Genomic DNA, 25,736 nt, shown 5'->3' on the forward strand with positions numbered 1-25,736 from the left:
AACCGGGGAGTCTTCTTGAATATGATCAATTTTGGTAGAATTCCTGGTCTCCCAAACTTGAACAACCTTCAATTTGAGGCTTTACATATGTAAAAGTTAAACTCATTAGTTATCCATTGGTTATCCATTTTCTAAGTGAATAATATGGTTAACAATATAGTTCTTATCCATATTCGACCCGTTTTTAAAAAAGTTCATTATTCAACCCATTTTTTAACGAATAATATGAGTGGATAACTATTTTCTTTTAACTATTTTGCCTCCACTAGTCCGAACTATTGAAGACCCAATTAAAGGTGACAGATATGCATACAGCATATAAACACTCATTGGTAACATGACACATCACGTATTTTACAACAAAATTGGGTGTGTGTAATGCCTATTATTTTCGGCCATTATTTTCCTCTCTTTTTTTCGGACCAATTCCTCCAAAATCAGTCGAATGAAAATTCATTCAAATCAGTTGAACAACTTCGAAAGAACAAAAATGAATAACAGCAGAACATAATACAAGGAGTTATAAATCTCAACTCTAAAGCCAGTCATGTTATAAACTTTCCAGATGCTGAGCCATGAATAATTAGAATTTGTAACTAAATTTTTTCTAGCCAAAATTTGAGACTTAGATATTATAATTTAATAAGTACGTATGACTCATATACAAATTGTCATTGTCTAAAATAATAAAAGTTCATGGACAACCTGATCTAATAAAAGTTCAAGAATTTCTTGTCCAAAATTTAGGCATAAATCCTCAAAATCTTCAAACTTGAAGTTTCCACTATTTCTAGTAGCTACCCGATATGACTCATTTAACTCTTCTTCTGTTAATCTACAAATTTCTCCAAGTACCTTTAAGTAATAATCTGTCTCTTTATTAATCTCCTTTTGTTTCTCAACTTTGCTTGTGATTGCAAGTTCTGGATTGGTGACTCTTGTTCGAGACTTTCTTGAATTAAGCTGCATTTTCCTTTCATTTCCTGCCGAATTTCATACAAAAGAAGGTATTAATAGCTGTTTACTCTGGGTAAAATAATTTCAAGGTAAAGACTAAAGAATGAACACGTGATTTCGATAGCTATCTACTAAAAGATACCTACAGTAGTTACTTGGATCAAGTCTATTTCATAAATCTAAAAAGAAATAGTATATCATTTCAATATGGATTCAACGGGATTTAAGAACTATGAGCTGGAATCACCTAAATCTATATTTGATTATTCAAATGGACTTGGAATGAAAATCTATGTTAATAAGTGGAGCTAATTATTTGAAAATAGAGGTAATTACAGGTTAAATTATACAGCTATAATGTAAATTCTTTTTATATTTTTATCCTTAATGAGTTAAGGTGATTCTTGAGGTGCTATTTGGTATATCATATATTTGCTTGATTTTAAATTTTATACACTGATAATATATAATATATTTGCAAGTTAGGTAAAGTTAATCCTCAATAACATGGAGTAATTTATAAGCCTGATACGCAAATGTAAAAAGCAGAGTAATACCCTGTTATAGGCTTATATATGTTTAAATAATATTATAAAAAGTCTTTAGACCTTACTTAAATTCTTTTCAGTTACTTTAGATTGACTAAGTCAAGCAAATTTATCTCTCTAATATATATATATATTTATTTATTTTGAAGAAATAAGCATCCTTGGTTTTCTTTTCTACCAAATTTCATCCAAAGGTAGAAGGAGTCAAATTAAACATTAAAATACTCAAAAAGGAAAAAAAAACAGAAACTATGGAACAAGTTAGGAAAATTAGGAGTCACTTTGTGAAACACACCTGCTGGGGTAGCAACTTGTTGAGGATGATGAATTGGAATTGAATCTGCTGATTTAAACAAAGGCTGCATTTTAGTAGACACTACACATTTGCTCTTCTTCTTCTTCTCCTTAACCTGGGATTCAACAGATATTTTCCTTGGATAATCCTCAAACTTCACTTGCTTTTTCACCTTATTAGCAATCCTATTTTGTTTTCCACAAACTTCTTTCTTCTGGCCAACAGTAGACATATTTAATGATGTTTTAGCAACATCAACTTTCTTCTTCCCTTTTTTCTGAACATTTTTTCTACTGCTATCTGCAGCATTCTTTTGCTTCATTTCTTGATTTCCCACCTTATTGGATTTTCTAATATTAAAGCCCTGTTTCTCTTTTTCATCATTGAAGCAAAATACTAAAAACTCTGACTTGAATTCTTGATCAAAATTTGGTATTTCGCGAAAAGACAAGGATGTTCTAACTCTTCTATGATGAAAATTTTCAGTTAGATTAAACTGCATCAAGTAATCAAGAGAATTAACTGACCTGCTTCTTGGAAATGAACCAACAAAAGTGTTGTTTTTTTCAGGTAATGAGTCTAATCCCATTAGCCTTGCTACAATTCCTGGACTATTGGCTGTAACTTTATTACTAGTAATGTTTTCATCAGCCTTGAAAGGTAATTTTTGACTAGAAAAATCAAATTCTGTTTTATTTGGTTTTGTAAATTGATCAGAAGGGTGTGTTGGGAGGCTCCCACCACAAAGTAGTCTTTGAAAAATGCCTGAAAAACACTTAGCTGAAGTTACATCCTTTGGATTTTCAGCCATGTTTTGAGTTTTCAAGAAAAAGAGAACAAAAAGTTATCACTGGTCAGTGACTGAAAGAGAAGAAAAGTCACTAAATAGAATGGTTTTTATAAAAAGGGGTTGATAGAGAATGATGAAAGGAACATCAAGTTGGCTATATCAGGGAGTTGAAAAAAAAACCTCTACTTCAAAAAATTAAGCATGAAAAGGACCTTTTTTGTTGTTTATTTTTGCAAGATTGAAGAAGGGGGTGATTTAAAGAAAGGGGTAGATAGGAAATAATGAAAGGAACATCAAGTTGGTTTTACAAGGGAGTTGAAAAAACAGAACAATTTCAAGAAGCTTAGCACTGAAAAGGACTTGTTATTTTTTTTTCTTGTTTATTTTTGCATAGTTTGGAAAAAAGGGGATGTGTAGAGGAGGACTAAGAGTTTGAATGATGTTTCTGAGAAGTGGGGGGACTTGGAACTATTTGAAAGCTTTAAGAATGAAAATTTGATTGAAAGACTTCTGGCTCATTGAGTTCACACTATAAGTTTGGAAAAATCTTGGACCTGAAAAACTGTTATTTTATTAATCCAATGCAATATCACACGCTTATCTACCCTTATTCTTTTATTTTCTTTACATCTATTTTGGTTGGTCCAATATTATAATTACTCATAAGAATCTAACATATATACTTTGATAGGGATAAAATAAGTTTTAACATTGTCAGTTTATTTTGGGGAGAAATTCAAAAATAGTCAGATTTACAAGTGGTTATTGAAAAATAGCCACAATTATCAAAAGTCATCGAAATTTAGTCACTTTTCATGTAAAGATAAATTTGAACGAAAACACTGTTCATAATCCGAAAAAATACTCCAGCATAATATACTGAAATTCCAGTATACTTTGCTGGAACTCCAGTATATTATACTGGAGCCAACAAAGTATACCGGTCCAACATAATATGCTGGAAGTTCATACACAGGTGCACCGAACTCCAATATATTATGTTGGACCGGTCTCTGTTGCAGCAAAATAGTGACTATTTTTCAATGACTTGGCAAACGCCGGCTATTTTTGAATGACCAGTCCGAAAACTGGATATCCCGTGCTATTTTAACTTTATTTTGATATATTGTAAGAAGCGGACAACATATCTTATTTTTCATGATTTCAAGTTGTACTTTTTATGGACAAATTTAAGTTATATATACTAGTAGTGTATTTTACACCATCTATTTAATTTAATTGTATATAGCAAATTATTACTTTATTTTTCAGGTTACTCTATCATATTCTTATGAAGACCTGTTGTCAAGTTAACCTAATGATCAATGTACAGATTTTAAACTATGGATGAATTTAAGTTATATACATCGACAGTAATAATTACGGGCGTACATGAGTCGAATTGATTCGGTTTTAACCAAAATCAAATCAAACCAACTATATCGGTTTGGATTGATTTGATTTTATTAGTTTTTTCAGGGGGTTTTTTGTTACATGAATATTATTTTAATTTTACTTTGTTAAAGTTATATAAAGCTTGATAAATAAATATATGTTTAGTAAAAATTGAAAAAACTGACAAACATATATATTATCTATTAAAATATTCTTATGGGAGAATTTTTTTTATTCACATGATAGTTATTTTCTTAGTTGTTGATGTACACTTTCAAGGTTAACTGAATTTAATAATTAAACACAAAAATTTATATATATGAAACCTAAATAATAATATTTTATTTAATTAAAATTACCGATAAAATACCACTTCAAATTCGAAAAAGATATAAGAGTTTAATAGATCTTGACATATGAATATGGAAGAACAAAAAGATTGACGCATTTCAATAATACTTGATAAGATAGTAATGATACAACCTATTATTTGAAGTAAATAATAATAGATACATTTCAGAGTTCTATTAAATATTACATCTCATGAGAGGGCTCACAAATATTTTTAGATATTTTTTAAAGAAAATCTATATAAAGTCTTAAAAATATATTTAAAAATTATATATTTATAAGTCGATTTGGTTCGAAATATTTTACTCAATACCAAACCAAATTAAATTAAATCTAATCAAATTTTTTAATCGATTTAGGTCAAGTTTTCAATTTGATACGATTTTTGAGTTCGATTTGATCACTCAAGTGCATAGTCCAAGGGCATTGAAGTTTGGATGTCACAATACAAAGAAAGAGACCTTAATTGGTTAACAATTCAAGACCAGTTAAATCAACACGTACCTATCGTTACTAAAAAATAACACACCAGTATGAGAAAAATGGTCTGATTTGAAAATCCCAATTCTGTTTACTTATGGATCGTGTTTTACATGTCAGCGTGTGTTGACTCAATGTTGCCGAATTTGTTGACTTTTTATCTGTTCAGACAACCGTTTTCTCATTTCACCGACATCTTTGACTCTTTTCATTTACATCCAATTTTTTGTACATTCCCTTTCAAAAATTATGTGGTCCAGTTTTTATAATATCATGATTTTCCCTATAAATTTTGAGGTAATTTATTATCCAAAATTTGATAAATAAATCCCAGAACATTGGTCCACGAGTTACGAGTTGAATAACTAGTTCAATTAGAAGTTGTTACTTGAAGTAGGAAAAAAAATTGGGTGTGCCTATAACCCAACAGTCACAAAAATTTCATAAGAAGGCTGTTCCTTTTTTATAGTGCTTTTGACAAAATTAAACAGCCCTAAACCTAACTTTTTGCTTTTAAAAAAAACCTATATTAACCAGAAAAGAAATTGAGGAGAATATATGCACTACTGGTGCGATTCTTGGCCAAATGTTTCTCGTGCAAGAGCAGAGCGAACTAATCAATAGGTTAGCTGAAAATATATTTTTGGACAAACGAACATACTTTTTCAAAAAAGAAATTTGATCCAATTATTTGTAAATGAAATGTGTATCCGAAATGATGATAATATATCGAAAAGCATTTTCCCTGCTCTCTTTTATTCTCTATTCAATTATTTGTTTATTTGATTGATCACTTATGTAAGTGGGAATAGTACAAAATTGATATTAGGATTAATAAGGTGACACTATATATGTTTCGATTGAGTTTCGTATATACCCTTAAATTTGAGATAGTTGGAGTCACAACGAGTTCCTTGAAAGTCTTGCGAGAAAATGGAAAGAAACATGGTGGATTAGACAGCATTATTAAATCTCATGATTCCACTTAATTACTTTAACAGACTTTTGAGACGTATTTTGTCATTTTCCTTATAAATCTCAAAGCTATATATGTTCAAAAGTTTGCTAAGTTGATACCTTGACGACCTTAATTTTCAATGGTCTAGCATTAAGGTTTTCTTTTCTTCTTTTTTGTCCTCTTAAAATGTAGTTGAATTTAAACCATAGGAATGCACCAAGCCACCAAGTAAAGTGGACAAAAACGACATGACCATCAATTGTGTGATGCTCACGTTGGAGGGTGGATGTAGCAGTAGCTATGCTCCAAACTCACAATATCAAACAGGAAACCCACTTGATTGTATTAATAGAGAAGAACGATTACAACTTCTGAAATTGCAGCAATGAAACAGTAACAAACATGGTAAGGATAAAATCAAAGAAAACCCTTCGGGATTGCCCAGTTGGTTTAGAGGGCGGTCATCCATACGGATGACCTGGGATCGATTCCCCCCTCAATATCTTCTGGGTTGAGCCTGTCACACGGGGTTTGTCTAGTGCAGTTTATATTCCCTGTGTGGTTTGCAGGTTATTACACAGGGGGAGGTTTACCCAGTGCGTACAAAGTGCTCACCCGAAGGACAAAAGCTGTGACAGAGATTGTAGCGGCCGGCGGTTGCGAGTTTTTCCTCTTACCAAAAAAAAAAAAAAAAAAGTTAGAACCAAAGAAGGGGAGATGAGCTGGGACAGAGTAGTGCAGAAGGAGGGTCAGAATAATCAGAGACTTCACAACTTTTTGCCTGATACTGAGTGCGCGAGTGCCCTTATTGTAACAACCACAACTTATTCTCACGCGTAAAGTACGTGCCCTCTATTAACTTGGACCCAAAACGTAGTCACCAAGTCTTTTATTTGGAATTCTTGGCCTGGAGCTTTTAGACCGGCAAGCTCTCGAAGAGGAAGTGCAATCTCACATCGGAATAAGAGGGAAAGTGAAGAGTTTTATAAGTTATAGTATAAGTTCACAATATGGTACGTGCACTTTTAAACTCGATAATGGTAAACCTCAAAAAAATAAATCGGTGAAGTCTGTTGAGCCAAAGCAAATAATAGGTGTTATGGTCGCGTTGTGACAAATTGGTGGGACTGCAAGTTCAGTCACAACGAAAAAGAGTAAAAACGGAACCTTTTCGTTGATGAAATTTAAAAATTAGCAAAGGCACTTGATCTTAGTTAATAATCTAGCTAGAAGAGACCTAATAAGCTAATTAATCTTAGACAGTAACACTAATCTAGAGAAAGGGACATAGAGGTTGTTTGGATTGACTTTTAAGTTGGTCAAATCAGTTTTTAAACTTTTTTTAGCTTTTTCAGTGTTTGACAAAGTCAAAAAGTGCTTAAAATAAATTTTAAAACTGCTTAAAATAAGTTTTAAAACTGCTTAAAATAAGCCAAAAGTAATAAGCTGGGCAACCCCAACTTCTTATTTTTTGGCTTAAAAGTTATTTATGCTGAAAAACTACTTCTTTTTTTTTTTAAGTCATTCCTTTAAGTCAATCCAAATGGGCTCATCCTAGCTCTTAGGCTCATTTGCTTTTATTCTTGCTCATTATAACACTCGTGTCCAAAGAAGTAACCATTTCGCATTTATGCTGTTACACCATTTGAGGGCACAGAGAGATAGAGTTTAAGAAAACAAAATGCTGCACATAATGATATTATTAAAAATGATTTTATATAGGAAACATTGTTTAAAACTTCGCAAAAGCAGGGGGTTTATGATTTTCCACTGGTTGGTTCAAGTTTTGAATTTTTTTTTTAGGTAAAGTATTTTTCACCGGAAAAAAAGGAAAAATAATCTATATTGCTGATGACAAAAGGTTACTCTCTTTGACTAACTATGAATTCTTACCCCATAATACTTAATACTTCAATGAATACATAAATATGGAGTATTATTAATTTTTAATTGATACTTAAAATTTTGTCAAGATACTATACTCATGGACTATCTTTCACCTTGTGTGATTACAACATGTCATTAATTTTTACATCAAACTAGACATAGAAAGTTAATCAAAATCAAATTCTCTCTAAAAAATAAAAAAATATTTTGTTTTCCTTAATTAAGAAAAATACCCCTATGGCTGGAAGAGTACTGAGAACTCAAGACACATATTCTATTGATATTGATGGTGTATGTGTGCTCTGAAACTCAAGAACGTACGTACTGCAGTTTTGAAACTTGAACTAGCTGGAATAATGCAATAGACTTTTGAACAGAAATGAAGATGGATACAAGGAAGAGCTAAGATCTCAAAGTGTACTGTTACTTTCTATATGACATTTAATTTGGATTGAAAGGAACAACAAATTGTACCAGAAAAGAACTAAAGGAAGGAAGAATATAATATGCTACAATTAACTGCATGCACTAGAGTTACGTTAGACAAACACAGGAAACTAAATTTCTGATCAGCTCTTTGTGAGAATGGATATATATGTTGATAGCTCATAGGAGGAGTGTGAAAGTATTGATTTCCATGGATTGATTGGGATTTTATGCTAGGGCTTGAAGAGTATCGAGAGAGAGAGAAAAAAAAGGAGAGGGAGATATTTTTATTTTAACTCTGCCAAAATAAGGAAATATTTTTTCTCTGTCTAGAAGGATCCAAGAATCGTTTGTATATACAGAACCGGACTAATCCTACTAATACAAAAAAAAAAATGGGCCTCACTATTACAAGTGGGCTGATACAAATAAATACATCAAGTGGGCTTATTAGCATCATATTGGGCCAGCTTATTTAACTCCAACACCCCCCCTTCAAGGTGGAGGATGACTGAATCCCCAGCTTGAGCATGAGAGAATGATGAACAAGGCCTGTCAAGGGCTTAATAAAGACATCAGCAAGTTGAGAAGTAGTAGGAACATGATTCAAAGCAATCAACCCCTCATGAAGCTTTGTCCGAAATGGCAGTCCATCTCAATATGTTTGGTCCTCTCATGAAAGACAGGGTTCTTGGCAATGTGAATGGCTGCTTGATTATCACAGAAAACAGGGACAGCAGCAGGAACAGAAATACCAAACTCAGAGACCAACCTAACCAGTCGAATTAACTCAGCTACAACTTTACTAATTGCTCTATACTCGGCCTCAGTAGAAGAAAGAGACACAGGTTGCTTCTTAGCCTTCCAACCAATAAATGAGCCCCCTAAGAGAATGCAGAACCCAGTACTATCACAATAAGCAGAAAAGTGAAAGATCAGGGGAGTTGCTTATGAATACCCCAACTTCAGAAGATCGCATGCATATGAGAGGAGGTAGGCTTCTGAAGATGTTGTGCAGCAAAAGCCAAGTCTGGTATGGTGTGGGTGAGAAAGTTGAGCTTACCCACCAGACTTCTATAGGATTTAGGAGAAGGAAGAGGATCCCTCGTGTCTGCCTTGAGCTTGACAATCAGGTCAAGAGGACAAGTAACAGAGGTAACAGTCTCACAATGGTACTCTTTGAGAAGGTCCTTAATAAATTTTCACTGGTGGAGTAACAACCCACCAGAAATGTATGCAACTTTAATCCCAAGAAAGTAATTGAGAACTCCCAAGTCTTTGATCTTAAACTCATTATCTAGAAAGCTCTTTAATGCAGTAATTTCAGCCAAGTCATTACCAGTAAGAATAATATCATCAACATATACAGCCAACAAGGCAGTGGAAGTACCAGATTTTCTGGAGAAGAGAGAGTAGTCATTGAGAGAAGAAGAGTTTCCCCTAGAGCATAAAGCTTGAGACAGCTTGGCATACCACTACCTTGAAGTCTGTCTCAAATCATATGAAGACTTTTGAAGATAGCAAACCAAAGGAGAAGAAGATGAAGCAAAGCCAGATGAAGGAGTGGCTGACAACCCAGGTGGCAGCCTCATGTAGACCTCTTCATCTCAGTCACCATGCAAAAAAGCATTGTTGACATCAAGTTGAAATAGAGGCCAGTTTTTCTTGACAGCCACAACAACAAGGCACTTAACAGTGGAAAACTTGACAACAGGGGAGAAGGTTTCATTGAAGTCCACACCCTCAACTTGGGTGTCACCCCTAACAACCAACCAAGACTTATATCTTTCCACAGTCCCATCAGCCCTATACTTGATCTTATAAACTCATTTGCAACCAATGGGTTTCTTACCAGGTGGCAACTGAATAATGGACCAAGTATGATTGGCTTCTAAGGCCTCAAATTCCTTCCTTGTGGCCTCCTGCCATGCAGGAATGGAGGCTACCTGCTGATATGAGGCAGACTCAATCTCAGTAGTGTTAACTAAATTATGAAGACAAGCAGAAGAAGAACTGGGGCCAGACAGGGATGGAGGAAGGTTACAAACATATTGTTGTAGATGAGCAGGAGGAACATTAGTCCTACTGGACCTCCTAGGAGCAAGTGGAGTGGGTGAAGAAGAGGGAGATTGTTGAGAAGGATGAGATGGTGAAAGAGAAGTAGAAGGTGAAGGCATAGGAGCTGGAGGAGGATCATGTAAAGAATTGTCATTTGGGAAACTCCAACTAGCAGCAGGATTGGGAGGAGAAGGAGATGGAGAAGCATTGGGGAGATTGAAAGAGGGAGCAAAGGAAAAACAGTTTCATGGAAGACTACATCCCTGGATATTAAGGTAAGCTTAGTTTTCAAATTGTACAGTTTGTAGCCCTTCTTAGCTAATGGATATCCCAAAAAAACACAAGGGTCAGCTCTAGGCTGAAACTTATCCCTATGGCATTTGGGAACTGTGGCAAAAGAGAGACAACCAAAGGTTTTAATATGGTTATAAGAAGGAGGTTGCCCAAAAAGCAGTTCAAAAGGTGTTTTGTTGTTAAGAAACTTAGAAGGGAATCTGTTTGTAAGGTATATAGCAGTAAGCACACAATCTCCCCAGAATCTAATAAGTGAGTGAGAATGAAAGAGTAGGGCTCTTGAGGTTTCTAAAAGGTATCTATGCTTTCTTTCAACCATACCATTTTGTTGTGATATATAAGGACAAGAAGTTTGGTGAACTATTCCATTTTCAGCAAAGAAATTACTGCCACAATTACTAGTCCCAAGCTCAAAAGCATTATCACTTCTAACAGTTTGTACAACAGACTTGAATTATGTTTTGATCATGGCAATGAAAGCTTTGATAAGAGGAAAAACATTGCTCTTGGACCCCATAAGGTGAGTCCAAGTAGCTCCAGTGAAATCATCAACTATGGTTAGGAAATATTTACACCCATTATGTGTAGGGCTTCCATAAGGACCCCAAGTATCCACATGTATAAGTTGGAAAGCATTTGTAGTTTTGATAGAGCTATCACGAAAAGGTAGCCTAGGTTGCCTTGCTAATGGACAAACAGTACAGGTGAAAGGCTGTTTAGTAGAGAATTTACAAGGTATATGAGGAATTTCTCTCATTCTAACAAAAGGTATATGCCCCACCCTATTATGCCATAATAACTCCATTTTATTCAATTCAGAATGATATGTACAATGAGAACAAGAAATAGAATCAATAACTAATGGAGAATGGTATTTACAGGGAACATTTTCAGAAAGTAAAGGAGCATTCATAGAAGTAGATTGACATGTTGTTGCATGGGATTGAAAAGAAGGAGAAGACTGCATAAGCCTGTAAAGTCCATCATCCAATTTACCAATTTCCAATGGCCTCTTCAGTGAAGGGGTCTATATCAAACAGGAAAACTTAGTAAATAGGACAATAGAATCCAACTGGCAAATAAGTTTGGATATAGAGATAAGGTTGTAATGAAAGCTAGGAATGTAGAAGACATGATGCAATGTGAAAGAGAGAAATTGAATGGAACCAGTACAAGTTACCTTGACCTTATAACCATTTGGCAAGGTGACTAAGTATGGTATGATTAAGGGTTTAATGTCAAAGATAAGGTCTTATTGGATGTCATATGGTCAGTGGACCTAGAGTCTATAATCCAAATGCATTCATTCATTTAGTTAACATGCAAGTATCATAAGATACATTTTTCACACAACTGGGTGAAGAGAGAATACCAGCAAAGTTAGCAGATGCCATGAGGCTGGACTGGGGTTGTGATTCTGAAATTTGTGTATGCTGAAGTAACATCATAAGTTGTGAATATTGATCCTTGGTTAACCCAAGGATCAAAGACTCTGAATCAGAAGACCATTCAGCTGGAGAGTGAGAAACCTCAACAGAATTCTGAAGACCAGCAGAATTTTGATGACCATGCACCTCAACATTTGCAGCAGTCCTTTTACCCTTGGTAAACTTGAAGCCTAGTGGGAACCCATGGAGCTTATAACATTTGTCAACTAAATGTCCAGGATTCTTACAATACCTACACATTATATTTGACTTGTTGTATTCAAAGTTGACTCTTTGAGTGAACTGTTTGGGAGGGGCAGGAGTCCCTGAGAACTTGTTAGTGAGATATGCATTGAAAGAAGTAGAATCAGTACGGAAATGGGATAGTGAGGACACTTGTCTTTGTCTCTCATCCTGAAGTAAGATGTTGTTGTCACACCACTTTTTTCCGAGGGGATAGGAGAGTTTTTTCAATTAAAGTGACATTATTCGAAATGAGATTATTTTATCAATCAGAGTCGCCACTTGGAATAATTTATGGTATCCCAAGTCACCGGTTTATTTTAAATCCCAAATCGAGGAAATGTTTACTCTGTTTTAAAGTCTACGAAACCAAAAGACCGGTTAAGGAATTCTGTTAACCTGGGAAAATGTGTGAGGCACTCCCGAGTTCCGTGGTTTTAGCACGGTCGCTCAACTATTAATAATTGGCCTGATTATCTGATTTATTATATGTTTAAAACCTATTATGTATTTTTAACCTTTTAAACCGCTTTTAATTATTTATGGAATCTGTTTGAACAAGTTGCGATGTCGCACACTTGTTGTTTTTTAACACATTGCGAATCGCGTCACATGAAATGCACCCGCTGTTTACAACATGTTTATTTTTATTACTATTTAAAGTTATGGTCGGGTCACATGAAATGCACACCCGAATTGGAATTTACGTATCGTGACTATGCCACGAGAACCGTACCCATAGTCACGATAATTTATTATTAATCGCGCCTAAAGCAACTAGCGATGGTTTATAAGTTGTTTAATTACCTAAGCTTGAGATTATTGTGAGGTCATGAATTATGGATATGACATTGTTGGAAAAGTATAATTTTAAGTAAAACATACATTCTAACAACACAATTAGACAAAAAAACATAAGTAAAATAATAGGAAATGCTCTCAAGCCCAATTTCTTTTCTAACGTCAAATAAACTTCCTCGACCAAACCCTTTTCCAATTTTATCAACCTGAGCCTAACTCACTGTGTGCTTCTAATTTCAGGCAAGATTTCCACAACAAACCATTTATAATTAAAACCAACTTAAACCCAAATTCTTTCCCTAATTAACCAACACAGTAGCTCAAGTTAAACAATAAAAAAATTATCAAGCAAGTTCAAGATAATAGTGACTTAAGTACCAACTAGACGTGAAGGCTAAACTAAAAACAACAGCATACTATATCCCTGTGGCGCACCAAATGCCTAAATCAATTTCAACTCAAGTCTTTTCCTTCGCCATTTTATTTACCGGATAAGTCACGAAGCTTTCAGTGATATAAGTCAAAGTTGCATTGAAATATCAATTCATCCTATTCACTGTCACGAATTAAGACATTTAACCAAATAATAAAACTAAGACAGCAAATGCAAACAAACCAACATAACAAAATACCAAAATCATTCAAAATCCTTCAGCAAACCAGAATAATGAGATGAAATAAGATGAAGGTTTGAAAGGTGCACCTTTACTGTTGCACACTCTTTGAAAGATTGTATTAATGAAAAAATACTGAACAAATCCTTAAACGAGCAGATGAACCTGTGACCGGAGACCTCGATCGGCGACCTCGAAGATCGCAATCCTTCGAAAATCAGACCACAGAAATAGAACCTCTGTTTCGTATGGAAAAGAAAAGAGAGGTGATTTATTTCTTTTTGAACTAGAGCCTCATGGAGAAATTGGATTGAGAAGGGGGAAACATGGTTAATGATTGGTGAGGATGAAAGGTTGCGGTTTGGATATGAATTTAGTTGCAAAATCGTAGAAGGGGATGGAAAGCTTGCTTCTGTTGCGCCGCTATCGATTTTCTCACGTCCCCTACATTTTTCTATCTGATCTCCTCCCATGCTTCTTTCGTTCCCTTTCTTTTGATTTTTGCCTCTCCCATTTTTTTTCCTTTTTTTCCCCTATGGTTAGCTTTAGGTCTGTATATATAATGTGTGTGGGCAAAGTCTTGGAGACAAAGAAATTCATATCATGAAAAATGTATGAATGGATAAAAGATCCAAAATAAGGTGCATGTGATTACTCTGTGAGAAAAATCACGTGAGGGGGAGAGAATATGCCATATGAGTTAGTTATTTTGGGATAGGGAGGAATCTTTTGACTAAAAGACAAAAACTCAACAAGAATACAAAAGAGTTGGCACAATTTGATTGGTTCTTTATTCTTGTTTTTTTTTTTTTCTTGTAAAAGATAACAAAAAAAAATTAAAATATTATGCCTACTAAATTGAGATAGAAAAATTAAATATTAACTAGCTACTTCCAGTCTAGGAACTATTAAAAAGCAATTCCAAAATTACTAACATACTAAAAATAAGAGGAAAATATATTTTTGTGTGTTTTCTTTTCTTTTGCCAATTAGAACAAAATTGTATACTCTATCATTGTGAAACCTTTTTGTTGATTTTCAATTTATCTAAAATAAAACTATAAAAAGGTAAAATAAAACTAAAATATTAAGATTAAACTTAAAAACTATTTAAATACTAAAAAGTGAGTGAAAATTCAAATATGGTCAAAATTTAGGTGCTCACAACTGCCTCTCTTTGCTTGGAAACATGAACAGTTTTCAAGCAAAGACAAAGTGAGTCGTGTGACTAAGTTTTTGACCATATCGTTATTCAAAACAGGAAGAAAATAAAAGAAAAAGGTGCAACTGAGTCCTGATTTTGGACAACCTACATATCCCAGGTTATAAGGGAATCAGGTCGCATGTAGTTCAAGGAGAATGATGGAGTGTGTGGAGAGGATGAGAGAGTCGAGTGAGGTACCGTTCCGTCGAGGTTCCAGCCCGCGGTCCTATTATTACATCAAAATCAAAAACGGAAAAAACTAACTATGCCTGCTAGCTATGAGTTACAAGATTCCTATCTATAAGTCTTCTGAAGCTTGATCTTGAGTCTTGAATGGTTCTTCACGCAGAATTTTGATTTAAACCTTGATGCTTGCTAGCTGCAGGTGTTGATTCATTCTTCCACAGCTTTTTCGGATCAAGACCGGACATGCAGTGCTCGTGACTTCAGCCATGTCTTGAGCAGTTCACATATTTCATCTGCTTCTGCATTTTGGATTCACTTCTCTTTTTTCTTTTCTTTTTTTTTCTCTGGATTGAGACTTCTTCTTTTGGTCATCTCAAACCCTGTCGACTCTCATTCTTGAGGCGAGCTTCTTCTACTTCTAACTTGAATTGACAACAAGACTGGAGGTTGCCCCTATTCTTCAGGAGGGATCCTATTATCTCTGACTTGAACTTGAAATGAATTCCCTCATTTTTTAGGTGAGTGCCTGCTACTGACTTGAAACTTAAAATGACTCTAAAATGAATTCTGAAATGTCTTCCCTCGTTCTCCAGGTGGGTACCTGATGATGGCTTGTAACTTGAAATAAATTCCCAGGTGGGGCGCCTGATAACTTAAAACTTGAAATAAATTCCCTCATTCTCTAGGTGGGCGCCTGCTGACTTAAAACTTGAAATAAATTCTCTCGTTCCCCAGGTGGGCGCCTGATGACTTAAAACTTGAAATAAATTTCCTCGTTCTCCAGGCGGGCGCCTGATGACTTAAAACTTAAAATAAATTCCCTCGTTCTCCAGGTGGGCGCCTGATGACTTAAAACTTGAAATAAATTCCCTCGCTCTCCAGGTGGGCGCCTGATGACTTAAAACTTGAAATGAATTCCCTCATTCTCCAGGTGGGCGCCTGATGACTTAAAACTTGAAATGAACTCCCTCATTCTCCAGGTGGGCGCCTGATGACTTAAAACTTAAAATGAATTCCCTCGTTCTCCAAGTGGGCACCTGCTGACTTAAAACTGAAATGAATTCCCTCATTCTCCAGTGGGCGCCTGCCAATGACTTGAACTTGAAATAAATTCCCTCATTCTCCAGGTGGGTGCCTACCGATTTAAAACTGAAATGAATTCCCTCATTCTCCAGGTGGGCGCCTGCTAATGCCTTGAACTTGAAATAAATTCTCTCATTCTCCAGGTGGGCGCCTGCCAATGACTTGAACTTAAAATAAATTCTCTCATTTTTCAGGTGGGTGCCTGCCACTACAACAAAATGGAAACGACAAAAGAAACTCTTTCTGCCTTAGTTTACACTAGGAAGATTTGTGAGTTATTAGCAGAACTATAAATCACCTATGCTATTGATGAAGGATGTAATTGTGAGAGTAAAATTGAAGACCCGACTAGGATGTACGTCTCTTGTGAGTAAAACCAAGAAAATTTCGACTAGCAAATACGTCTACTAAAAAACCTAAATGACCCAGACTAGGAAATGCATCTCCTAGGGGTGAAACTTGAATGAACCAAATTAGGAAGTGTGTCTCCTAAAAGTATATCCTGAAAGACCCAGACTAGGAAGTGCGTCTCCTAGATTTGAGATTGAGCTTGCGAAAAACTATAAATTAAGCTTGACTAAACAAAAAACTGACCCTATTCTCCAGGCGGGACCCCTGATTTCAAGAAATATAAAGATTAATAACTTAAGAAAACTAAAAATTGACCTTTGTTTTTTAAAAAAAGAAAATCCAGACTTCCCTTTTTTTATATATATTATTATCCTAGGATAAAATTCATTAGACTAGGTTTTCTTATCTTAGGAGAAAAATTTATCAGACTAAGACTTCGATCCCAGGAGAAAATTCATTAGACTAAAACTTTGTATCCTAGGAGAAAATGCATCGGACTAGATCCCTTTTTTTTTGTTATCTTAGGAGAAAGATTCATCAGACTAAGATTTCGATCCTAGGAGAAAGTTCATCAGACTAGGTCTTCTATCTTAGGAGAAAGATTCATCAGACTAAGATTTCGATCCTAGGAGAAAGATTCATCATACTAGGGCTTCTTATCTTAGGAGAAAGATTCATCAGACTAAGATTTCGATCCTGAAGAAAATTCATCAGACTAGGTTTTTTTTATCTTAGAAGAATAATTCATCAGACAAAGATTTTGATCATAGGAGAAAGTTCATCAGACTAGGTCCTTTTTTTTGTTATCTTAGGAGAAAGATTCATCAAACTAAGATTTCTATCCTAGGAGAAAATTCATCAGACTAGGTTTTCTTATCTTAGGAGAAAGATTCATCAGACTAAGATTTTGATCCTAGGAGAAAATTCATCAGACTAGGTTTTCTATCTTAGGTGAAAAATTCATCAGACTAGGACTTTTTATCCTAGGAGGAAAAATGTGAAGAGCAATGGCAATATTTTATGCACACTAGCAAGACAAATAAAAGCAAAGATTTGAGAAACTTCCCTTTGTCGGCTTTTCTCTTCTTCTTTTCTTTTTCTTTCTTTTCTTCTCTTTCTTTTTGTTTTTGAATCAACTTCCTTGCACTGCTTTGTTCCTGTTTAAAACAAAGAAAATTTTGTCAGTTTTAAAAGTGATTGTCGGTTTGTGGCCTTGAGTCTTGGGCAGCTTGGCTTTTGCTCAATCAACTCGAGTCAGTTTCAATAGACTTTTTGCTCTTCATCAACCCTGATTGTTTCACACCAAGTACCATTTGTATTTGTGGCTCAGTCAGCCTTATCTCAAAAAAGAGATTTCTTTTCTTGGATAACCTTTTCTGATATCTTGAATGGCTTTGCTTTTGGAGCAATTTGTCTGTCAGAGAGAATCACAACTGGTAAGAGCCTTTTGTATGATGTGCATACTTCATAGTCAATGTTCGGTACTACAGAGAATCTCTGATTAACCTTGAGGTTTGCTTGTTTTGACAAGAACTGACTCAGAGTGAAGGACACAATGATGCAAATAAACAAGTATTAACAACAAATGCCCCTGACGAAAGGACAAAAGGAAGATTTTTTTTCACTTTTTCTTTTTTTTCTTTTTATTTTGCGGTAACTAGCCTTAATGATCATGACATGCATTTTGGACTTAACGGTCTGGCCTATCAAACTAACCAAATCTTCCCTTTTACCATTCTTATGACTTTGAAGTCGGGCTTGTTCGTGCCAATCCTTTGCATCAGTTTCACGACTCACTATCGACTAATGGTGCCCCGAGGGGTTTTCACCACCAAGTCTCTCTCATTTATTCATCTCAGCTCACCGTCGTCTTACAGTCCCCGTGAGGGTTTTCACTAGTAAGACTCTTATTTTTTTCTTTTGCTTTCTAATGTGAGCAACTGACAGTGTTCTATGTTACGTGACAACTGTTGCCCATTGCATGCTTCTCTTGGCATTCTTGAAGGCATATTGGGAGGTCTTTATTCGGAAGGTTTTTGGATAAGGTTGGAAAGAAAGGACGACATAAGGCTCAAAGTACACTCAAAATGAAAGGGTTGTAGATTTACAACTCTTGGAATCAACTCTTTCAAAAGTGGAATGAAATCTTTGTCCCAGTTTCTCATACTGGGGATTTTTGGATTTTTTTTTTTTGAATTCTTATTTGGTTGGACCGAACCGTGTAAGGCTTCATACGTATCCTTTTTAAAGGAATCAGGTCTAACGTAGTTCAAACATCTGACCTAATATTATTATTATTTTCATCTTTCTTTCTTTTTTTCCTTATTTCTTCTCTTTTTTTTTCTTTTTTTTTTAAAACAAGTTGCCCCAGCTTTTATTTTCTGGGGGCATGGACATTGACTGTTCTTTTCTTATTCTTTTTTTTTCACTTGAACTTTCTAAGAGTCGCCCCAATTTGTACTCTTAGGACATGGACTTTTTTTTTATTTTTTCTCTTTTTTTTTGTTTTTTTTTTTTTAAGACTTTTGACTCTAAACTTGATTCCAAAAGGGGGTGGTCAAAGAAAATAACACAGGCTCGAAAGGGGTAATGAAGGGTATAAAGTGTTTGGATAGCAGAAAAAGGGCCTTCCAACCTCGAGAATGTCAATCATGTTAGCCCTTCACAATCACGACATTAATGGACATGTTGCTTTCTGGTCTTTTTCAGTGTAAAGTTGTATGAGCAATACTTTCCTCGCAGTGAATGACCCTTGTCAATTTGGGTGACTTTTCTTCGATTTTGTCTTGATGTAGAAGATGCATTTTGCCAATAAAATAATCCATATCAAACTGACTGGGATACATCTTCTTTTGAAAAATACTTTCTATCTCTTAGTGCTAAACAAACTTCAACCCATCTGATTGCCCTTAAGCCTGATCTCCTCAATAATTCAAAAGGTAGAGATCCTTAACTATTACGAGCATGACTGCTTTTGTTCCATGTAAACTTGGTTCATGCTTATTTTTCAAATGTTTCATGTCTCTGTTCATCTTCAAAAGTCTCTTTCTCAGTTATCCAATTCAAGACTAAATCAGTTTTCAAAGATCTGACCAAAAATTCTGCATGCATGTCCTGTCACTAGAACTAACATAAAAAGAACTATGCAAAAAAATGGACACAAAATGACTGACTGTTTTTTATTGAATAAAGGATAGCAGGGTCCGATAATACAAAAAGAAGAAGAAAAGAAGACAAAATAAGCTACCATGGCTAAAAGAGGAGTGACTTTCCAGTTGCTAAGCGACATCTTAACCACACATTCGCACATCAGCATTACTATAGCATTTAACCGTTTTGATTGCTTTGGATTCAACACTCAAATTTTTACAATCATCTCGAGCAGGCCATGTCCTATTGCTCAAATCTGGTAAAGTAAACCCCACATTTGTCTCCATTTGTTCTATTTTTCACCGCCAACTTGCCTATTTGCGTTTCCGTGACCTTGGATCAACAACAATTGTGTTTGTTCCATTGGTTTAGAAGATGCTTTTATTTCCGAAGGATCCTAGACTCGCCATTGCAAACCAAAAAACCGACCACCTTTAACTAGTTTTAATTTCAAAACAACAAGCATGTTAGAATAAACATTCTCTTTCTTTTTTCCTTTTCTCTCTTTTCTTTTTTTTTTTTTGTTTCTTTCCTTTCTTTTTTTTCTTTCTTTTTTCATTCGATAGAACCTGATGTAGGTTGCCTACGTATCATGTGGGAACATGAATCGGATCTTGTGTAGTTCGGGAGGATCAGAAATAAGGTAAATAAACTAACTCTTTTTGGATTTTAATTTTTTTTTTTTAATTTCCAAAAGAAAGACTTATAAAGAAGAAAGAAATTATTTTTGGAATTTGATTTGTTTGTTTGCTTTTTGATAATTTTTGAAAAGAAATATTTCTAAGAAGAAAGAAAATATATATATTATTTTTGAATTTTGACTTTATTATTTTCTGAAATTTCGAAAGAAAAACTTCTAAAGAGGAAAGGAAATACTCTTTGGATTTTTGGACTTTTATTTTGAATTTATGAAAGAAACACTTCTAAAGAGAAAAAAAATTTGAATCTTGAATTTTCTTTTCAATTTCCGAAAGAAAAATAAAAATATTTTTGGATTTTGAGAAAATATTAAAAGGAAGATATTTTTGTATTTTTTTTAAAAATCGGGATCTAAAAGAAAGAATTTCTAAAGAAGGAAGTAAAGAAAAATATTTTTGGATCTTGTTTTTTAAATTGTGGGCCAAAACCGATGAGGTTTGCCTACGTATCTCACATCCAGTGAGAATCAGACCCGTGTAGTTTTAGTTTTTCAGGACCGGGGAAAATGTCATTTTTGAAAAATTGGACTCATTTGCGAAAACCTTTTAAAAATTTGGCAGAGTTTCAGGATCTTTTTTTTTTCAAATACCGGTATTTTCAGGAACCGGGTCAATTTGCTCTCCTATTTTTTTTATTTTCTTTTCCTATTCTAGAAGCCAGTCAACATGCAAGCTGAACAAACAAATACACAAGTAGCACGCAAGATGCATCAGGATGGTCTTTTAATTTGGGGTACACCTGTCCTAGAAGGACCCAACCCCTGTGTTGAGTCCCCAAAGTCAAATGCATGTGATGCAAACAAGAGTACCTACTAGGTATCCGGCATGAGGTTATGTTATTCTAAGTTTTAAACCTGGGTGTATTGTTCTAGACCTGGCTTACCCGAGCGGACAACTCGAGCCGAGGGAGGGCAACGTACCGGTAACCACGCCACATCCTCGTTCTAAATTAGGGTATGACACTAACAGAAAAGAAGTCACGCCAGCGTGCACTTCCTAGAAGATTTAGAAGACTCAGAGAGAAGAAGGGTTTCGTAACAGTTTATATACAGTTCAAGCAATATCAAAGCGGTAAAAAACGGAATTTAGCATATTAGGCTCAAACACGTAAAGAATCAGATAATAAAGAAAAGCGAATATAACAGTTATTCTAAGCTCGAATTCTGAACCTTGAACCAGAGATTCTGGGTCCATTCCCCAGCAGAGTCGCCAGAGCTGTCACACATCTTTTTTCCCGAGGGGATGGAGAGTTTTTCCAATTAAAGTGACATTATTCGAAATGAGTTTATTTATTCAATCAGAGTCACCACTTGGAATAATTTATGGTATCCCAAGTCACCAGTTTATTTTAAATCCCAAATCGAGGAAATGTTTACTCTGTTTTAAAGTCTGCGAAACCAGAAGACCGGGTAAGGAATTCTGTTAACCCGGGAGAAGGTGTGAGGCCCTCCCGAGTTTCGTAGTTTTAGCACAGCCGCACAACAATTAATAATTGACCTAATTATCTGATTTATTACATGTTTAAAACCTATTGTGCATTTTTAACCTTTTAAACCACTTTTAATTATTTATGGAATCTATTTGAACAAGTTGTGATGTCGCACACTCGTTGTTTTTGAACACATTACGAATTGCGTCACATGAAATGCATCCGGTTTACAACATGTTTATTTTATTATTATTTGAAGTTATGATCGGATCACATGAAATGCACACCCGAATTGGAATTTACGTATCGTGACCATGCCACAGGAACCGTACCACAGCCACGATGATTTATTATTAATCGCGCCTAAAGCAACTAGCGATGGTTTATAAGTTATTTAATTACCTAAGCTTGAGATTATTGTGAGGTCATGAATTATGGATATGACATTGTTGGAAAAGTGTAATTTTAAGTAAAACATACATTCTAACGACACAATTAGACAAAAAAACATAAGCAAAATAATAGGAAATGCTCTCAAGCCTAATTTCTTTTCTAACTTCAAATAAACTTCCTCGACCAAACCCTTTTCCAATTTTATCAACCTGAGCCTAACTCACTGTGTGCTTCTAATTTCAGGCAAGATTGCCACAACAAACCATTTATATTTAAAACCAACTTAAACCCAAATTCTTTCCCTAATTAACCAACACAGTTGCTCAAGTTATACAATAAAAAAAAATTATCAAGCAAGTTCAAGATAATAGTGACTTAAGTACCAACTAGACATGAAGGCTAAACTAAAATTAACAGCATAATATATCCCTGCGGCGCACCAAATACCTAAATCAATTTCAACTCAAGTCGTTTCCTTCGCCATTTCATTTACCGGATAAGTCACGAAGCTTTTAGTGATATAAGTCAAAGTTGCATTGAAATATCAATTCATCATATTCACTGTCACGAATTAAGACATTTAACCAAATAATGAAACTAAGACAGCAAATGCAAAAAAACCAACATAACAAAATACCAAATCAATCAAAATCCTTCACCAAACTAGAATAATGAGATGAAATAAGATGAAGGCTTGAAAAGTGCACCTTTACTGTTGCACACTCTTTAAAAGACTGTATTAATGAAAAAACACCGAACAAATCCTTAAACGAGCAGATGAACCTGCGATCGAAGACCTCGATCGGCGACCTCGAAGCTCGCAATCCTTCAAAAATCAGACCACAGAAATAGAACCTCTGTTTCGTATGGAAAATAAAAGAGAGATGATTTATTTCTTTTTGAACTAGAGCCTCATGGAGAAATTGGATTGAGAAGGGGGAAACGTGGTTAATGATTGGTGAGGATGAAAGGTTGCGGTTTGGATATGAATTTAGTTGCAAAATCAGAGAAGGGGATGGAAAGCTTGCTTATGCTGCGCCGCTATCGATTTTCTCACGTCCCCTCCATTTTTCTATCTAATCCCCTCCCAGACTTCTTTCGTTCCCTTTCTTTTGGTTTTTGCCTCCCCCAGTTTTTTCCTTTTTTTTTTCCTATGGTTAGCTTTAGGTCTGTATATATAATGTGTGTGGGCAAAGTCTTGGAGAGAAAGAAATTCAGATCATGAAAAATGTGTGAATAGATAAAAGATCCAAAATAAGGTGCATGTGATTACTCTGTGAGAAAAATCATGTGAGGGGGAGAGAATATGCCTTATGAGTTAGTTACTTTGGGATAGGGAGAAATCTTGACTAAAAAACAAAAACTCAACAAGAAAACAAAAGAGTTGGCACAATTGATTGATTCTTTATTCTTTCTTTTTGATTTTCTTGTAAAGGATAACAAAAAAAATAAAATTTTAAAATATTATTCCTACAAAATTGAGACAGCAAAATTAAATATTAACTAGCTACTTCCAGTCTAGGAACTATTAAAAAGCAATTCCAAAATTACTAACATACTAAAAATAAGAGGAAAACATTTTTTTGTGTGTTTTCTTTTCTTTTGCCAATTAGAACAAAATTGTATACTCTATCATTGTGAAACTTTTTTGTTGATTTTCATTTATCTAAAATAAACTTATAAAAGGGTGAAATAAAACTAAAATATTAAGATTAAACTTAAAACTATTTAAATACTAAAAAGTGAGTAAAAATCCAAATATGGTCAAACATTAGGTGCTCACATTGGAGACAGTGTCTAGAGATGGAGGAGGTTGCATCATGAGCAGATTACTCCTAACTCCAACATAAGTCTCATTAAGCCCATGAGGAACTGATGCAACTTGTTCTCATCATCCTCCATTTGAAGCTTAGATTTAGCAGCACACGTGCAAGAGCTACCACGAGAGGCACGCATGAAACCCAATTCATCCCACAATTTCTTTAGTTTATTGAAGTAAGATTCTATGTCTAAATACCCCTGACTGGTGGATGCTAACTCTTATTTTATCTCAAAAACCTTGGTTCCATTAACAGTACTATACATTTTGTTAAGTTGAGTCCAAATGCTTTGGGTAGTGTCAGAATACTGAACACTCTCAGCTATGTCTGGTGTAAGGAAGTTGGTCAGCCAAGAGATGACCATGTTATTACACATATCCCATTGCCTAAATTGAGGGAAATTTTCAGAAGGTTTAATAATTGTTCCATCAATGAAACCTATCTTATTCCTAGCAGAGAGAGAAACAATCATATTTCATCTCCATCCCCCAAATCCAGTTCCAGAAAAAGGAGTACTGACCAGAGAAACTCCCAGAACATCAGAAGACAGGAGAAAAAGTGGACTCGAAGGGTTAGGGATGAAACTAACAGAGGAATTAGCAGATGTAGACTCATCAACGACATTCACCATTTTGAGTTCAAATAGTCAGTCGAAAAATCATATAAGAAGCAACCACAACACATGCAACACCAAATATCCAACAACAAACCCTAATTGTTTGACTCTACAAACACTAAATATCTAACAACAGCAACAAAAATGAGCTAGATAACGAGAATACCCGCCGTCTTTGTGACCGAAAGACGGTAACAGCCTCGAACATGAACGAAGCAAACCCTAACTGTCGGATAGAGAAAACATTGAAGCAACCGGCTGATCTCCGCGTCAATCCGATGAAACTCCGATAGAATAAAGCCGTCGAAGTAACGATTATAGAAGAAAACTTAGCAAAATTAGAAAACCCCAAACTTCTCAACGAGTACGAATTTTCGAATGAAAATTGGCGGGGTAACATCGGGAGGAAGTTAGTGAGGAGCAGGAACGAAATCTCTGCTCTGAAACCATGTGAAAGCATTGATTTCCATGGATTGATTGAGATTTTATGCTAGGGCTTGAAGAGTATCGAGAGAGAGTAGAAAATGAAGGAGAAAGAGAGATTTTTATTTTAACTGTGCCAAAATAAGGAAATGTTCTTTCTCTGTCTAGAAGGATCCAAGAATCGTTTGTATATACAGAACCGGACTAATCCTACTAATACAAAAGAAAAATAGGCCTCACTATTACAAGTGGGCTGATACAAATAAATACATCAGGTGGGCTTATTAGCATCATATTGGGCCAACTTACTTAACTCCAACAAGGAGAGAATATGGCACTTTATTGGGAAGATAGATTTTTTAGTGCGCGTTTGGACATAAGAATTGTGAAACACCGAAAAAAGTGAGTTTTTTTTTTCAAATGCAAAAGGTATTTGAAAATTAAAATTATATTGGGACATGAATATAATTTTGAAAAAAGTATTTGTGAGTGATTTGAAGTGAAAATTTTGAAAAATAACTTTTTACAGTTTTTCAAATTCCAAAAATTTAAATAAAATTTGAAATTTTTATGGCCAAACACTAATTCTGAAAATAAATTAAAAAATTATAGCCAAACATGCCCTTAGTATTTCATGAAAGCAAAACGGTTAGTTGCTTTGGTTTGTACAATTACACTTGGTAATTAATGAAAAGTTCTTTAATTGCCAAAAGAAAAAGGGGATAATTTCACTTAAGTACAACTCACACACCTGCATTGCAACATAACAGCCTTAGATACCACTTTGCAAATCTATAGCCCAAAAATAATAGGCTAATTTTCGAAAAACAGCTTATTTCACACAATCTACTACGGTTAT

General features: G+C 34.9%; 1 protein-coding gene across 1 annotated transcript; it reads right to left on the reverse strand.

Annotated features, from left to right (window-relative positions):
• Window positions 1-548: 548 nt before the first annotated feature.
• LOC107763589 (uncharacterized) lies at window positions 549-3,050 on the reverse strand. Its single transcript, XM_016582075.2, has 2 exons — window positions 1,801-3,050; window positions 549-983 (listed from the first exon to the last, which is right to left on the reverse strand). Exons 1-2 carry the CDS (start codon window positions 2,609-2,611, stop codon window positions 679-681), a joined length of 1,116 nt encoding a protein of 371 aa, XP_016437561.1. The 5' UTR covers window positions 2,612-3,050; the 3' UTR covers window positions 549-678.
• Window positions 3,051-25,736: the final 22,686 nt, after the last annotated feature.

The sequence above is a fragment of the Nicotiana tabacum genome, chromosome 2 (genome assembly GCF_000715075.1).
Source record: "Nicotiana tabacum cultivar K326 chromosome 2, ASM71507v2, whole genome shotgun sequence".
Taxonomy (NCBI): domain Eukaryota; kingdom Viridiplantae; phylum Streptophyta; class Magnoliopsida; order Solanales; family Solanaceae; genus Nicotiana; species Nicotiana tabacum.

Bases quoted from the DNA above. Each gene is read 5' to 3' on its own strand.
- LOC107763589 (XM_016582075.2), bottom strand. From the start codon at position 2,611: ATGGCTGAAAATCCAAAGGATGTAACTTCAGCTAAGTGTTTTTCAGGC. The intron at 984-1,800 runs GTGTGTTTCACA...GAAATTCGGCAG, and splicing joins ACAAGTTGCTACCCCAGCAG to GAAATGAAAGGAAAATGCAG.